Source organism: Camelina sativa, chromosome 9 (genome assembly GCF_030686135.1).
Source record: "Camelina sativa cultivar CO46 ecotype springtype chromosome 9, ASM3068613v1".
Lineage (NCBI taxonomy): Eukaryota > Viridiplantae > Streptophyta > Magnoliopsida > Brassicales > Brassicaceae > Camelina > Camelina sativa.
In genome coordinates this window covers 16967710-16984174 of record NC_141888.1, presented here as the reverse complement: position 1 = coordinate 16984174, position 16465 = coordinate 16967710, and the positions used below count along the sequence as shown (strand labels likewise).

General features: G+C 34.9%; 3 protein-coding genes across 7 annotated transcripts; all 3 read left to right on the top strand.

Moving 5' to 3' along the window:
* The first annotated feature begins 4276 nt into the window (after positions 1–4276).
* On the top strand, positions 4277–4723 carry LOC147938204 (uncharacterized). Its single transcript, XM_087465524.1, has one exon. It carries the CDS (start codon positions 4277–4279, stop codon positions 4721–4723), a length of 447 nt encoding a protein of 148 aa, XP_087321650.1.
* Positions 4724–4780: 57 nt separating this feature from the next.
* LOC147938203 (uncharacterized) lies at positions 4781–5296 on the top strand. Its single transcript, XM_087465523.1, has one exon. The coding sequence runs from the start codon at positions 4781–4783 to the stop codon at positions 5294–5296; it is 516 nt and encodes a 171-aa protein (XP_087321649.1).
* Positions 5297–13272: 7976 nt separating this feature from the next.
* Positions 13273–15959, top strand: LOC104774956 (inositol-phosphate phosphatase-like). Of its 5 annotated transcripts, none has more exons than XM_087464285.1 (10): positions 13273–13510; positions 13606–13652; positions 13742–13792; positions 13960–14038; positions 14117–14256; positions 14347–14573; positions 14788–14922; positions 15151–15424; positions 15514–15570; positions 15676–15959. In XM_087464285.1, the coding sequence occupies exons 1-5, from the start codon at positions 13474–13476 to the stop codon at positions 14182–14184; spliced, it is 282 nt and encodes a 93-aa protein (XP_087320411.1). In that variant the 5' UTR covers positions 13273–13473; the 3' UTR covers positions 14185–14256; positions 14347–14573; positions 14788–14922; positions 15151–15424; positions 15514–15570; positions 15676–15959. The 5 variants fall into 5 exon arrangements, with proteins under 5 accessions (XP_087320411.1, XP_087320412.1, XP_087320410.1 ...); XM_087464284.1 differs by having other exon boundaries at positions 13282–13510; positions 14157–14256; XM_087464288.1 differs by having other exon boundaries at positions 13287–13510; positions 13611–13652; positions 15154–15424.
* Positions 15960–16465: the final 506 nt, after the last annotated feature.

The window sequence follows — 16465 nt, the reverse complement described above, 5'->3', positions numbered from 1 at the left end:
ACGACCACGACCACGACCGCGACCAACAGCATCCTCTCTAGCCATCTGCACTACCCAAAACAGAAGGCTAAGCACTCAATTCAAAAACCGCACAAAGAGTACACATCTTACCGTGGAATCTCATTGAAGGCTCGAAGAGGATGATACTAGGACTCCATACCACAAACAATTGACTAACCACGCATAATCAATTTCATAACACAACAGCATGCATCCAGCTACAGGAAAATAATTCCACCAATTAAATTCCTAAACCACTCTAAATCATTCACTTAACCATCCTAGAACCGTATGGGCTCTGATACCAAAATGAAACAACCCGACCCTTTTTTTTTTAATAATAACATTAAATACAATACATAATTAAGCAGCCCATACTACTTAACTAAACCAACCTAAATCACAACTCCTCTTTAAACCAATAACAACCAATACACACAGCGGAAACATACCAACCCTACAGAACCATTACAACATCAATACAATACCAATCCTAAGCATTCTATCCAACAACCTAGCATATATCTATCCAAGGTTCCCAACATAAACAATATAGCAAAGACCAACAACACACAAACGAGACCCTAGATAATCCTCCTCCTCATCGCCATGATTCCACGTCACATACCTTTACCTGCACACCACAAACAACAATTGAGATGCGTAAGTATTATCACAAATACTTAGTGAGGCAATCCTCCCATCTACTGGGCTATACACACAAGCCACTGAGAAACCAATGCTTAACAAATAACAACCAAACACAAACAAACCAGGAAATCACATAACAAGCAACTTGGTGTCGACCGACACCAGAGAGGTGTCGATCGACACTGGCCAAACATGGTGTCGACCGACACCTAACTGGTGTCGATCGACACTCCCTTCGCAGACGCGAACTGCACAAATCCGAACGACGAACCTCCGTTTCCTATCATCTCCAATCCGTTCCAAACTCACCCAAAACCTTCAGGAACCTATAGGAACAATAACACAACCACCACAAGAAAGAACAACACCACTAACACAACCAATCAAGCAAGAACAACACCACAAAGCACCACCAATCAAGCAAGAACAACAAAGGATTCTCAGGCTTAGATAAGCCATGGTCATGCACTCACCTTATCAACTGATTATAACAACCAATACAACCAGTTGAGACCCTCCTAACGTCTGAAACAGCCCAGAAACGCCCTACAACAAGCCACACAACCAAAAACGACTTATAACAAAACAGGACAGAAACATCAGAAAAAAACAGTCTCAAAGACGAAACCCTAAAATAAAAATCAACCGTTAACTATCAAATCGCTCCGGTGCAAATCTACCCCTAGACGTCACGAAGCTTCCCACAAAATTTCAGCACGATCAGACACCACACGAGACCACGATCTCAGTTACAATCTCCGATGGTCCCAACTCGCGTCTGAGAAAACGTGTCTCACGAAACTGCCAATAACTCATCGAGTTTAAATCCAAAACTACTTCTGTAAAAAGGCGAATGACGATGAAACACTTGGGAATAAACCTACCAAATTTCATTACCTTTGAGAACGATTTGATATGCCGAAACTGTTTCCTCCCAAACCCTAACGATTCTGATCTTTCTCCTTTAATCTCCTTCACACCACAATAGGCTCTCTCCTCTCTCTCTATCTCTGAAAACGGCGACAAGACACCCTAAAACCCTTAAATTTGTCGCTTCTCTACTTATAACACGATTTAGGGATTTTTCCTTGAACCAAACCGAACCAAACAGCAATTAAAACGAACCGGACCAAACCAGAAAACATGGTGTCGATCGATACACCAAGGGTGTCGATCGACACCCACACCAAAACCTTAAAAATTGGTTCGCGGATGTTACAATATTGGTCTGAACCATTGTCTAAACAATTTGTAGTCGATGTGAGACGTTATACATAGTTCTTTTCTTTTCCATAAATTTAAAATTCAGGAAATTTAGAAAATGTTAATGAATGACATATCAAATCCTGATAGGTTGTTTAAAATAATTCTTAATATAGGAAATTCTGAAAATTTTAAAAAAAATGTTAATGAGTGACATGTCAAATCCCGATAGGTTGTTTAAAATCGTATGTAGACAGCGTTAGGAGCTTATAGCTTCTACTTTTATATAGTATAAATTCTCTACTATTTATAATTTTATACAACCAATCACAATTAATGTTCTATAAAGGAGCGGATCCATTTTGGCTGGGAGCTGAACCATCACAACAAATATATGGGCCGCAAGCAACAAAAAATAGTGGGCCTACAAAATTAATGAGCTTAAAAAGAAAAGTAAAAATATGTAACAACCATCCCAAAATACAATGTTTATGTTATAGAATTAGTATGAGTATACATCACCTGCACAAGTGTCCCTCTTCATACAAACCATACAACAAGTGTCACTCCTCATGCAATGCATGTGACACTTGTTTATTTGATTCACCACTTGTCACCAATTTCTCTATGCATGTCTTTGTCTCCTCCCTCTATAAATAGAGCTATGTACAAGAGTGTAACATCCGCGAACCGAAATCCTGGTTTAGGGGTTGCATCGGTCGATGCAAGGTGGGTTTTCTGTGGTTCGACTTAAGTTAAACGCTGCGTTTTGGATCAGGAAAACCCTTAACTTGAGTTTTGTCTCATTAGTCGTGTTTAGCCGCTTCTGAGAGAGAGATAGAGACAAAAGGTTTCCCACATATTTTTTGAGTGTTCTTGAGGAGTTTGGGAGATTGGAAGTTGTTTCCTGTAGAGATATGTAGCTGGGATCGTTGTAGGAGCTTCGTGGAAGTGTTTTTTTGCTTGTTTGAGGTTTAGAATCGTCTTGGCAAAGGTAAGTGCATGACCATGGCTTATCTAAGCTGGAGATTTCTCTGATCTACTTGTTTATGTGTTGTTTGGCTTGTTAGAATGTTATTTGGGACGTTACGAAGCTTTCTTGTGGCTTGGGATCGAGTTTTGTGGTTGTAGGAACGAAGATCCGGTGAGCAGCTTCGGGGAAAACGATGCTCGGCATGTGCATCGGTCGATGCACTTTGTGCGTCGGTCGATGCAAGTGCGAGGACGGCGCATAAAACCTAGGGTTTGCGTGCTATGTCGAGCATGCGTCGGTCGATGCAGTGTGCGTGTTGGTCAATGCAAGCTTGTGTCGGTCGATGAAACCCCAATTTGTGTCGGTCGATGCAGAGTCATGGTTTGTTATTGTTGATTGTTGATTGTTGGTTGATGGTTAGAGATGTCTCTATTGCTTGTGTGTATAGCCCAGTAGATGGGAGGATTGCCTTAATAAGTGTTTATAAAATACTCATGCATTGGAATTTGTGTTTGTGGTGAAGGTAAAGGCAAAATGTGATCGTGGAATCAAGACAATGAAGAGGAGGATGTTCTAGTGGCTCGCTTAGTTGTCTGGCTTCTGTTAGGTTGCTAGAGTTGAGTCCTAGAATGTTTTTTAGGATTGCTGGTTCTCTGGTTTATGTTGATTGGATCATTAGTATATGATTAGAATTAATAATGATTATTATTTTATTGGTTATTGAATTATTGGATATTTATTGGTATTGTTATTTCCGCTGCTTGGTGTGTTTGTGGTTAGGTGGCTAGTGGGTATGGGACCACTAGCTGTAGAGTATTTATTTATTTATTATTATTATTATTATTTATTATTTAAAAAAAAACGGGTCGGGTCGTTTGAAAGAGAAGGAGAGTAGTGAGAAGTCTTATTATCTCTCTAAGTTTCTCTCAAGTTTTTCTCTCTCAAATCCAAACACTCATCTATCTAGATCTCTTCTCCTTTTGATCCTTCTTACAATAAACATCTTGTTACCTCCAAGCTTATAATATAGTTCACAACACGTTATCATCACGACCGACTCTCAATCCGTCATCAGTTTGAGGTAACATTTAACTTATGTTAAATTTGTTTAAATTTAATTTAATTAGTTTATTACTATATGTATTACTTATAGAGTAAAAGACTATATATAATTCTTGATCATAATGGTAGGCTCTGCCTCCTTGATCATTTAGATCTACATTCTTGATCATTATGGTAGGCTATGCCTCCTTGATCATAAGTTCAGATCTATATATTTTAATCATATGGAAGGCTATGCCTCCTACAATGATTGTTTTAATTTATGAATATATTATATAGCTTATATTTTGTTTGACGGTTTATATTTATTGCTAAAACAAGATTTTACAAAAGTGTTTCATAAAATTTTATATTTAAACAAATTATTTTATTATTTATATAGTAATCATGTCAATCTTGGCAAAGCTTGAATTCTCCGCCCTTGATGTCTCTGGAAAAAATTATATGATATGGGCATTAGATGCAAAATTCTATCTGAAAGGGAATGGGCTTCTCAAAACCCTTGATCTGCCAGAAACGGGGTTAGAAGAGGAAAAAGCAAGAACCATGATGTTCTTGCGTCACCATCTCCACGATGGTTTAAAAAATGAATACATCATGAGAAAAAATCCCGCAGATCTCTGGATCACGCTCAAAAATAGGTTTGATCACCAAAAGTATGTGATCTTACCAAAAGCCAAACATGAATGGCTAAACCTGCGGTTTCAGGATTATAAAAGTGTAAATGAGTACAATTCCGCTTTGTTCGGAATCACTTCAAGGATGGCTCTCTGCGGAGAAGAAGTTTCCGATTATGATATGATCGAGAAAACATTCAAAACTTTCCATCCTTAAAATGTACTCCTGCAGCAACAATATCGACAAAGAGGGTATACTCGATATTCTGAATTGATGCAAGTTCTGCATGTTGTTGAACAAAATAATGAGCTCGTGATGATAAATCATCAAACCCGTCCAACTGGATCAGCTCCACTTTTAGAAGTGAATGTTGCTACATCCAGATATAATAATTGGCAAGGACGAGGACGTGGACGCATACGCGGTCGAGGCCGTGGTCGTGGAGGTGGTCGTGGAAGAGGAAAAGAAAGGGGTCTCTCTCTTAATGACTTCAACGCGAGAAAAACCAACAAGCATCTTCAAATCAATAATGTTGGTCGCGTTTTAAAGAAACAAGGCGAAAATACTTGTTACAGATGCGGCATGAAAGGACATTGCTATCAAACCTGTCGTATTCCAAAACATTTGGCCGATCTGTATCAAGCATCCCAAAAGGGAAAAGAAAGGGATGTTGAGACCAACCTCATCTATGATAAAGCTGGACCTTCTTTCCATGGCCTAAACGATAAACCCCATCTTGATATAGCAGATTTTCTTGTTGATCATGAAAACGGAAAATCACGCGAATAAGGCCCATATGTCATAATATGCTTTGTCATAGTTTGATATGTACTATGTCTTTTTGGATAATAGTTTTATTGTAATATATAAGCCTTTTTGTAAGACTTTTTGTTATTTTATTAATGGTTATTTTATAAATATTTTATCTCACAAAATGTCAAATTTTGAGATTGAGGATGGAGATATGTGTTTAGCAGACAGTGCTACAACACACTCAATACTTAAAGAGAAAAAATATTTCTCCTCTCTCAAAATAGAAGACTGTGCTAGAAGCATGAGTACTATATGTGGTGATGCAAAGATTATTATAGGCTCTGGAAAAGCCTATTTTTCAATGCCAAGGGGGAAAAATTTTGAAATTGATGTATTATATTGCCCTAAGTCTCATAGAAACTTGATTAGTTTTAGAGATATCCGAAGAAATGGATATCATATAGAGACTTTGAATAAGAATGGCATTGAATACCTTTGCATAACATATGAGGAGAAACATATATTGAAAGAATTACCAATGTTATCCTCTGGATTGTATTGCACAAAAATAAATAATTTTGCATCTTATACTACAGTAAACTCTAAGTTTACTAGTACATTTAAGATATGGCATGAAAGACTTGGACATCCTGGTTCAGTCATGATGCGAAAAATTGTGCAAAATTCCAATGGTCATCCATTGAAGAACCAAAAGATTATTAGATCTGATGAGTTTTCATGTGATGCATGTTCTCAAGGAAAACTCATAATTCGGCCATCGCCAGCCAAAATTGGGAATGAATCACCATTGTTCTTAGAGAGAATACATGGTGATATATGTGGACATTCCTTCATGCGGGCCGTTTCGTTATTTTATGGTAATGATTAACGCATCTAGTAGATGGTCAAATGTGTGTCTATTGACAACACGAAACACGGTCTTCGCAAAATTCATTGCCCAAATAATGAGGTTGAAAGCTCAATTCCCTGATTATGCCATAAAGAAAGTCAGGCTTGATAACGCTAGTGAATTCACTTCACAAGCTTTCAATGACTATTGTATTTCAATAGGAATCGATGTTGAGCATCCTGTTCCTCATGTTCATACACAAAATGGCATGGCTGAATCTTTGATTAAATGGCTACAACTCATTGCTAGACCGTTAATATTGAGAACAAAGCTCCCAATTTCTATATGGGGTCATGCTATATTGCATGCTGCAGCATTGGTCCAAATACGACCAAACACATATAATAAATATTCCCCTATACACTTAGCATCTGGCCAAGAGCCAAACATATCCTATCTCCGTATTTTTGGATGTGCGGTTTATGTTCCTATAGCCCCACCGCAAAGAACAAAATTGAGGCCACAAAGGAGATTGGGTGTATATGTCGGTTATGCATCACCGAGTATAATTTGATATCTTGAACCGCAAACTGGTGATATGTTTACGGCACGTTTTGCCGATTGTCATTTTAATGAAGATGAATTTCCAGCGTTAGGGGGAGGAATTAAACAAGTACCAAAAGATATTACATGGTATACACCATCTTTGATATATCTTGATCCCCCTACACATCAACGTGAACTGGAAGTTCAGAAAATTGTACATTTACAAAGTTTGGCAAATTAATTACCAGATGCGTTCATAGATACAAAAAGGGTGACAAAGTCATATATCCCCGCTGCAAATGCACCATCAAGAGTTGAAATTCCTAGAGAGTAATTTGATGGAAGCAAAGCTAATGAACCTAAGGTTCAATTAAAAGGAGAAGGACAATGGGCTATAAAGATAAAAATCCCCGAAAGAAAAAGAAAATGGGAGAAGAAAAGGTTCAAGAAGTACCAAATAAAGAGAAAAATCCTCAGGATGATACAGAAAAATATGAGATTTCTATTAACTATGCCCAAAATGGAAAATTATGGTATAGAGATGAAATCGATGATTATAATGGAATATTTTCTTTTTCTGGATCTAAAGAGATCGATCATGAAAAAGATGATTCAGATCCAAGGTCCGGATCAGAATGCTAACATAGGCCTGATTGGGAGAAATGGAAAAAGGCTATGCAACTTGAGTTGCTCTCCCTCAATAAAAGAAATGTCTTTGGACCTCTTGTCACTGCATCTAAAGATGTAAAACCTGTTGGTTGCAAGTGGGTATTTGTGCGAAAAAGAAATGAGAAAGATGAAATCACACGATATAAAGCCCGACTTGTTGCACAAGGTTTTTCTCAAAGACCTGGACTTGTTTCGTTTAGTCATGGATGCAATTACATTCAGGTACTTAATGAGCCTAACGGCTTCTAAGAATTTTGAAATGTACCTTATGGATGTAGTGACAACATATTTATATGGATCATTGGATAATGAGATATACGTAAAAATCCCAGAAATATTTAAGATTTCTGAGGCATTAGACTCTAAGTCCAATGAAATTTGTGCGATCAAATTACATCGACCATTTTACGGATTAAAACAATTTGGGCGCATGTGGTATAATTGCTTAAGCGAATACCTACTGAAGAAAGGGTATGTTAATAATGAATATGCCCATGCGTCTTTATAAAAAAATTTCCATCGGGATTTGTGATCATTGTTGTATATGTTGATGATCTGAATATAACTGGAACTCAAAAGGAGATTGATGATGCAAGAATTCATATGAAAGAAGAGTTTGAAATGAAAGATCTTGGAAAGACAAAATTCTGTCTCGGGCTTCAAATAGAGCATTTCCAAGATGAAATATTTGTGCATCAAACAAATTATACGAAAAATATTTTAAAGCACTTTAATATGGACAAAATGACTCCTTTGAGTACTCCAATCGTCAATAGATCTCTGAATGTCAATAGTGATCCATTTAGACCTTGTGAAAATAACGAGAAAATACTTGGTCCAGAAGTACTTTATATGAGTGCTATCGGTGGACTCATGTATCTTGCAAATTGCACTAGATCGGACATTGCATTTGCTATGAATCTACTTGCAAGATACAACTCATCCCCTACTCGCAGGCATTGGAATGGGATAAAACATATTCCCTGTTATCTTCAAGGTATGATTGACTTGGGATTATTCTATCCTAAAAACTCTTCGGTTGGTCTAGTTGATTTTGCAGATGCAGGATATTTATCAGATCGACATAAATCCCGATCCCAAACTGGATATGTTTTCACAATTGGAGGAACTGCAATCTCATGGCGCTCACAAAAACAGACTTTGGTAGCCACTTCCTCAAATCATGCAGAAATAATTGCTCTTCATGAAACATCGAAGGAATGTGTATGGCTCAGATCAATTACTAACCACATACAAGAATCGAGTGGAATAGTCACCAGTAAAGAGCCAACAACATTATTTGAAGAAAATGCTGCTTGTGTCGCCCAAATCAAAGAAGGTTACATCAAGAGCGACAGAATAAAGCATATACCTCCAAGATTTTTCTCCTACACTCAAGAACTCGAGCAAAAGAAGGAAGTTGATATCCAACATATCCGCTCAAGTGACAATGCAGCAGATCTATTTACAAAGGCACTTCCTACTTCAACATTCAGAAAGCATGTTCATAGTATTGGAATGCGGCATCTACGAGATCTGTGAAGTTTTTTCGAGGGGTAGTTTACACTACTGTACTCTTTTTCCCTTGTCATGGTTTTTATCGACTGGGTTTTTCCATGATGAGGTTTTTAATGAGACAGTGTGTAACTCATCGCTGGTGATAGATACTCAAAGGGGAGTGTTATAGAATTAGTGTGAGTATACATCACCTGCACAAGTGTCCCTCTTCATGCAAGCCATACAACAAGTGTCACTCCTCATGCAATGCATGTGACACTTGTTTATTTGATTTACAACTTGTCACTAATTTCTCTATGCATGTCTTTGTCTCCTCCCTCTATAAATAGAGCTATGTACAAGAGAAAGAGAGTAGTGAGAAGTCTTATTATCTCTCTAAGTTTCTTTCAAGTTTCTCTCAAGTTTTTCTCTCTCAAATCCATACACTCATCTATCTAGATCTCTTCTCTTTTTGATCATTCTTACAATAAACATCTTGTTACCTCCAAGCTTATAATATAGTTCACAACAGTTTACAAGTAGTTCATCATATTAGAAATTTTGAATCTGGTTAAATGCGACATTTTTTTAGCTACTAGTCCAAGACTTCAAAACCACTTTTTTTTCTTTTTTTTTTGTTAGTTAGAAAGACAACTTTTTCTTGTTAACTGAAATCAAAATTAGGTGGATAAAATGCATGCACTATGGAGCATCTCACGTAATCTTAACCACTCCCATCATCAATAGTAACATTTTTAAAATACATTTTATATATTAATAAAATATTATCATATACAAAACAAAAAATTAGACTCATTAAAAAAACATATAGAATCTATATTATTAATTATATACATGTATATCCAAACAATCTTTACAACTACATATCTACTATTTATAATTTTATACAACCAATCACAATTAACGTTCCATAAAAGAGCGGATCCATGTTGGCTGGGAGCAGAACCCGCACAACAAATATATGGGCCGCAAGCAACAAAAAATATTGGGCCTACAAAATTAATGAGCTTAAAAAGAAAAGTAAAAATATGTAACAGCAGCATGTGAGATTTCGAACCGTGCACCTCTTCCCCTACTCAAGACTAAACAAAACCAACTTAACTAAAGGAACGTTTGTCAAAAATAGGGCCAAAAATATACTTATTTTTAGACGGCTGCGAACATAGCACCGGCTCTGGCTGGGAGCCTGGGAGTGGTGCACCAGATGAAATATAAAATTTGTTTGATTTTACATTAAACTTGTTGATATTAGTAGTGTAGTAGTACTACCTAATTCAAGAGGTGAAGGGTTCAAGTCTCCAGTAAATCAATTTTTTTTCTTTTTTTAATAGCGAAATTTACTCAAAAAATTCTTTAAAATTGATAGTTTACTCTAATAGTACTTTTTACTCAAATAGCACATAAAATTTCGAAAAAACTACTTCCTTTAGTCCAATATAGAAGATTTTCTAGCTAAAAGCACAAGGTTTAAGAAATCATAAATCTTTTGTTATTTTTATATAAAATATATGAGAAGCAGTATTTATTCAAAAAAAATAACCAATAAAAAAAACTGGAGAAAACAAATGGTCATAACATAATAAATAAACATAAATGGTGTATAAAAATCTAAAAACAAATCATATAAATATGAACAAAATAAAAAAGTTAAACAATCTTATAATTTCGAATGAGGGAGTATAATTAATTTTTTTTTGTCGTATCTACGATTCAATAATATATTATAAAATTTATTGAAAAATAAACAAAAAAAATAAAAATTATCATATCATTATTGATATCATTAAAATATTTTTAAAATTTCTATGTATCATTTATTTTAAATTAATTTATGTTTTACGTTTTAAGATTTTAGAAAACAACATTTTTAAATATCATTAATAATAAATTTTCTAATATCACTAAAAGAGGTGATCCATAAGCCAAGATTGGACATGAGGCTCACTAAGATAGTTGACGTTCGGGGCATTACAGTCATAATATCAAATGTATATATCTTAGTTAATAAAAAACATAATTATTAAAGAAAGAAAACTTTAAAAATTCATAAAAATGAAGACCCAACATTATTTTAATAAATAGTTTTTGTATGCGGTAATCTCATAAGTAATAAGTTTACTTCAAATCAAACTAATTTTAAGTTCATTCAAATAAAGAAATTTTCAGTATCAAGTATATAATACATAGGAATACGTAGTGGCCCTGATTCGTACAAGACTTTTAAGACTTTAAAACAAATTAAGCTTTGACAGTCATTTATTTGCCAATCATACTTTTTTTTTACTTTTTTTTTTTAATGCTTTGTAAGTCACTTTTTTTTTCCTTCTTTGTTTTTTCAGATTTTTTAAAGCATCAAAACTAGGCTTTAAAATTAAACCAATATAAAACTTTATTTTTTTCTCTCCCCATTATACTTAAAAGCTCTCCAAAAGTTTATATACAAATTTTATATAAATTATTTTTACACATTAATTATTCTTTTTTTTCTCTTTCTTTTAAGATCCATTTCAATATGTAACAACCCGTCCTGTGGACCCCACTAGCCTCACTGCTAGCCCACTAGCCTCACTGCTAGCCGCCCAAACGGACCCCAAGTTGGCCCTGCAGGGCATCGATCCTAACCCCTCACCGTGGCAAATGGAACTATTCATCCAAATCCACTGTAGGTTATTGCTGCGCCAGGCGTTCCTCGAACCCTGGTCCCCACCCTTTAACAACCTTCCCACAGGACAAGTTGCCACCAATTGATCTGCATGATTGGCATAACCGGTTATTGTCACCAAACAGTGAAATTTTTTTTTTGCTTATTGTCTCAACATGATTACTTTCCAAATCCTCAAGATTTGCTCTATCATATGAGTGATTAAACTCATTTTGGGTGTGAACATAATCTTATATTTGTTTCATCACCTATGTATGTGGGATTCATGAATTCTCCCCCTCAAGATGATGACACTTCTATCAATCTCGATTTGAATCCCACTCTGTAATCAATAACATTCTCAAATTGGGTAATGTATTATATCTTAGACCCTTTTGACTTTGAGACTTGGGAGACTATAACACATTAATTTAAAATTGTGTTCCCATAGACAATAGTATATATACTCTTCAAAAGCTTTCAATACTTTTTCTACTACTTCTTAATATTGTAGTAGAATAGTGGAAATTGTCTCACACTAGTTTCTTTCATCATCATCATATATATATATGAGATAAGTACCTCTAGTACTTATTATTCACTTCTAATAGAGTAACTAGTCGACGTTGATTGCGACTCTGTATATCATATCCACATATCATGACCACTTTCATAGCATAAAGTCATATTCATTTTAAAGAATAGACCAGCCCAACAGGATGTGATTCGCATCAACATCTCATAATTTTACTCATTCAAAAATAACAAGATTATAAACTTTTAAAAATATATTTTCTAATATCTTTCCATAAATGATATTATTTTCTATTATGTAATCTTGATAATAATTGGAATTAAGTTGATTTATTTTCTTTTATAGAATTTTAATAATTTACTTTCTTTAGATTATTCTAAAGAGCTAGAGAATTTTTATGATCATATACTTGGACTTAAACTTTCTCACAGAAGTAATGCCAAAAAAATATAATTAATAATCATTATTTAGTAATTTGTTACTAAATTTTCAATTTATTCACCAAACAAGATTGGATGACATTATTTAAAATATTTAATCATGATATTATATCTAATTTTGATTAGATTTAAATTTGTGATTAAACAAAGAAAGTAATTCACAAACATTATAACAATCATATAAATGAATGTTAAATAAGTATTAAACATCATTTCTTTATACTTTCATTTTAAAACGTTAAATAAATATATCTATGTATATATATTTTCTGTTTAAAACGTTTTATAAAATCATATATATATATATATATATATATATATATATATTAATAGTTTTTTTTTTTAATCATTCATAAAAGTATAATAATCGATAAAATGTGATGATAGTACTTATCTCGATGAAGATGTCATAAAATAATCATAGGCGGAGACACCATCAGCATATTATTGCTTACTCCAATTATTAAACCGACTAAAACCATCCCCAATCGATTTCAATGGTTTTGAAGTTTGGGGAATCAGTGGAGGTGGGGGCTTGAGATTTCCGGCGGTAATATTGATCAACACCACATATACCTCACCAATAAATGAAACATGAACAAAAGTTAATATTTATGCCAATATTTGAATCTATAGTCATCCATATCTATATATATAAAGTTATTTTTTCCTCTCTTCTGGTGCAGCCACCTCATCCACTTTTCTTAAATATTTTGATGGATTTTCGGATTTCCTTAGCCCAAAATTTTCAGGCCCAAACCATTTTCCAAATTCTATCGACTAAACCTATTAATGCCTCTCCTCCGCGCTGTCAAGGACAACGCTCCACCTTCACCGGTTTCTCCCCTCCTTCTTTGATCTTCTTTGATTATCCAGGCATGGGGAATGAGTAAGATAATCTATGTGTGTCGTCGGAACCGAATGTTGTTGTTGAAATCAGCGGATTGAATTAGTATTCCAATTCGCGAGTTTCATCAAAGGATCGACATTAATTTGCGAAACCCAATATCAGTGATGAGCCGTGAGGGCTTCTCGGTTCTTCAAATCTCAGGTAACTTCTTTTAATTTTCCTTTCTTTTTAATTCCTCTGTAGTGTTTTTTCATTTGTGTTTTGTTGGGCGACATTGATTTTATGTGATTCTCTAGATCAGTTCTTAGCTGCCGCCATTGATGCTACTAAAAAAGCTGGACAGGTCTCTCTCTCTTAATCGATCTCCTTGGGTTTTGGTCGATCTTCTGCGTAATCATGATTTAATTTGTCTTATTTTGTTTCATTCTGCAGGTCATTCGTAAAGGGTTTTACAAGACCAAACATGTTGAACACAAAGGCCAGGTTTTTTTTTCTAATTTTTTCTCTCTGCTCTTATAACTTTTTTGCAAGTTTGCATCTTTCTTTCATCTCATACAAATCATACATAGTTGGAATGACTACTTCTAATCATTGAGTGTCAATTTTGTTTTAAATTAATCTTCATTGGTTCATGAAATTGTTGTTTTTAGGCGGATTTGGTGATGGAGACAGATAAGGATTTGAAGATTTCGTCTTTAATCATCTCAAGCAGCTTTTCCCAACCACAAGGTGATTTATTATTCCTTCTTTGTTGATTTCCCCTTTTGTTAGCTCCGCCTTATCATGAGAGTTTGGCTATGGAATTAGCTTATTGGAGAAGAAACTACTTCTGCATTCGGTGTGACAGAACAAACTTGGATTGTTTATCCTCTTGATGGAACTTCTAATTTTGTTTGCGGGTGCGACACCTCAGTTCTTGGTCTGAAACATCGTTTCAACTTTGAATTGTAAGTTAGTACATATTCTCCATCTTTTCTAATCACTTTATTAGTGAGCATATGTCTCCATCGTTTCAACTCTATTTTTCTTTTATTAAGAACTAGAAGATACATTGAAGAAATTTCAAAACCCAATGAAAAAAGCAAAGTGATGAGTCAATGATCCCTTCAAAAGATCAGAGCTCTATTCAAGTTGTTTCTTCAGGAGGGAGAGTTGTTGTTACCGGGATGGTATCCCTTGCTGGTTCTAGAATTCAGGTTTCCTATGTTTCTCATGTAAAAAGAAGCCGTCCAAGGGAAAACAATCAAACATAATGACACTTGGGGTATGTCTCTGTTGCTCATGCCCTTCAATATCTTAATTGACCCCATTCCTTTTCATATGAGCTATGAAAATCTTTCCATATATCTGGCCCGTTCTAGATGATCAATTTCTATTGTTACACACTGGAAAAAAGAATAAAGAAGAATTTATCTTTTACCGTGCTAGCAGCTGTCAATGTAATTAAGGATAATGTAGTTTACCTGAACATTTTATAGGAATTTCATTCCAAGTCATGGGAGGTGAAAGCTACTCCAAACAAGAGTAACCTGAATTCAAATCTCTCTCAGTGGAACAATGATGTGAACCGAGTTTCAGGTGTCAAATCTGCTTCAGGACCTTTCAAGAAAGAAGTAAGATCACTTAGTCATTCTATATGACTTAACCATTTCTATTATAGTGGATACAACTTTTTCGATACATAATCCATATTTTTGCAATTTTATCTTTTGAAAGTTTTCATTAAACTTTGAGGAAAATGGTCTCATTCTCATTCTCAATTTGCAATTTTATATACCGAATTACTTGCATTTCTGGTATGACACAGTTGCTCACTGCTTTTTCTATTTTGGTTATCACAGCAGCAAGAACCATTTAAAACCGATTTTCAATGAGGTGGATCAAGACTACATGGAGTCAGAGAACTTAGACTCATCTGGAGATAGCTCAGACGGTAATAATCGCGTTGATCTACCACACAAAGTGCAATGAGAAGGAAGCATCATCGAGCTTGGACTGTCACTGAAGTTAAAAAAACTTGTCGAAGGTGTGACGAAATATGGAGTAGGGAAATGGTCTGAGATGAAAAAGGTTTCATTTTCATCATTCGTGTATCGTACCCCTGTGGATCTCAAGGTTGGTTCAACGTAAACTGCCTCTACTCAAATATTATTAGTCCTCCTGTTTATTTTGTTCGCTAACACTACACATGTCTCTCATGATAGGACAAATGGCAAAATTTACGAAGAGCATGCTTTTCTCAAAGTCCGTCAAACAAGATGGTTAGCACTTACCGAGATAATTTTTTTAAATATAAAACAGAGTCAAGTTAATGTATAATTATATTTGGTGTTAGACTCAATTAGTGAATAGTCGTGTTTTTGCAGGGAGGTCCAAAGAAGCAGGGGTCAATGGCCATTCCTACACAGATTATGTTGCAGGTAAGAGACCTTGCTCAGAAACAGTCACCGGTTCGCAAGGGTAGTAGAGTAGTAGTGAAGGGATCATTAAGAAATGGTTTCTTGTAGCGTTTTGTTTCGTATAAATTGACTGGCCTGGATGTGAGATTAACTACTCTTTTAGTTTCGATTTTGTAGACTTAAAGGTATTGTGATTTAAACCGGATTACTAACTGGTGTTATTGTAATTGATATGAGATGGTTCCTTACTATGTGTTTTCGTGCAAAATGTTGAAAGTTGAGAAAGCAAATTCCACTGTAGACCAGTAACGTTTAAAACACAGCGTTTAGGATCTAACAAAACCAGATAATCAAATTCCACCCCAAACCATACCGAATTAATTTGTATTATATATATAAGCCATGGATGCGAGAGGGCAAAAATTGCATAGGTTGGTATCGTAGATATGGGAGAACACATAAAACGACGTGATGATTCACAAAAGAACGTGAACAAAAAGGTTGCAACTGAAAAGTCACATCTTTTGGTTTAATCAATTTTTGACAATAAATAAAACTAATCTCAACTATTGGATTAGAAATATGATCTATCAGACCCTCAAAAATAGGTTTACTATTATACAGTAAAACCTCTAATAATTAATAAATATTATAACTTAAAAATTTTGATGTTCCCAAGTCGGATAAGATAACAAAATTTGATAAGATAATAAGATAACAAAATTTGATAAGATAATAAGATAATACTTTTTTAAAA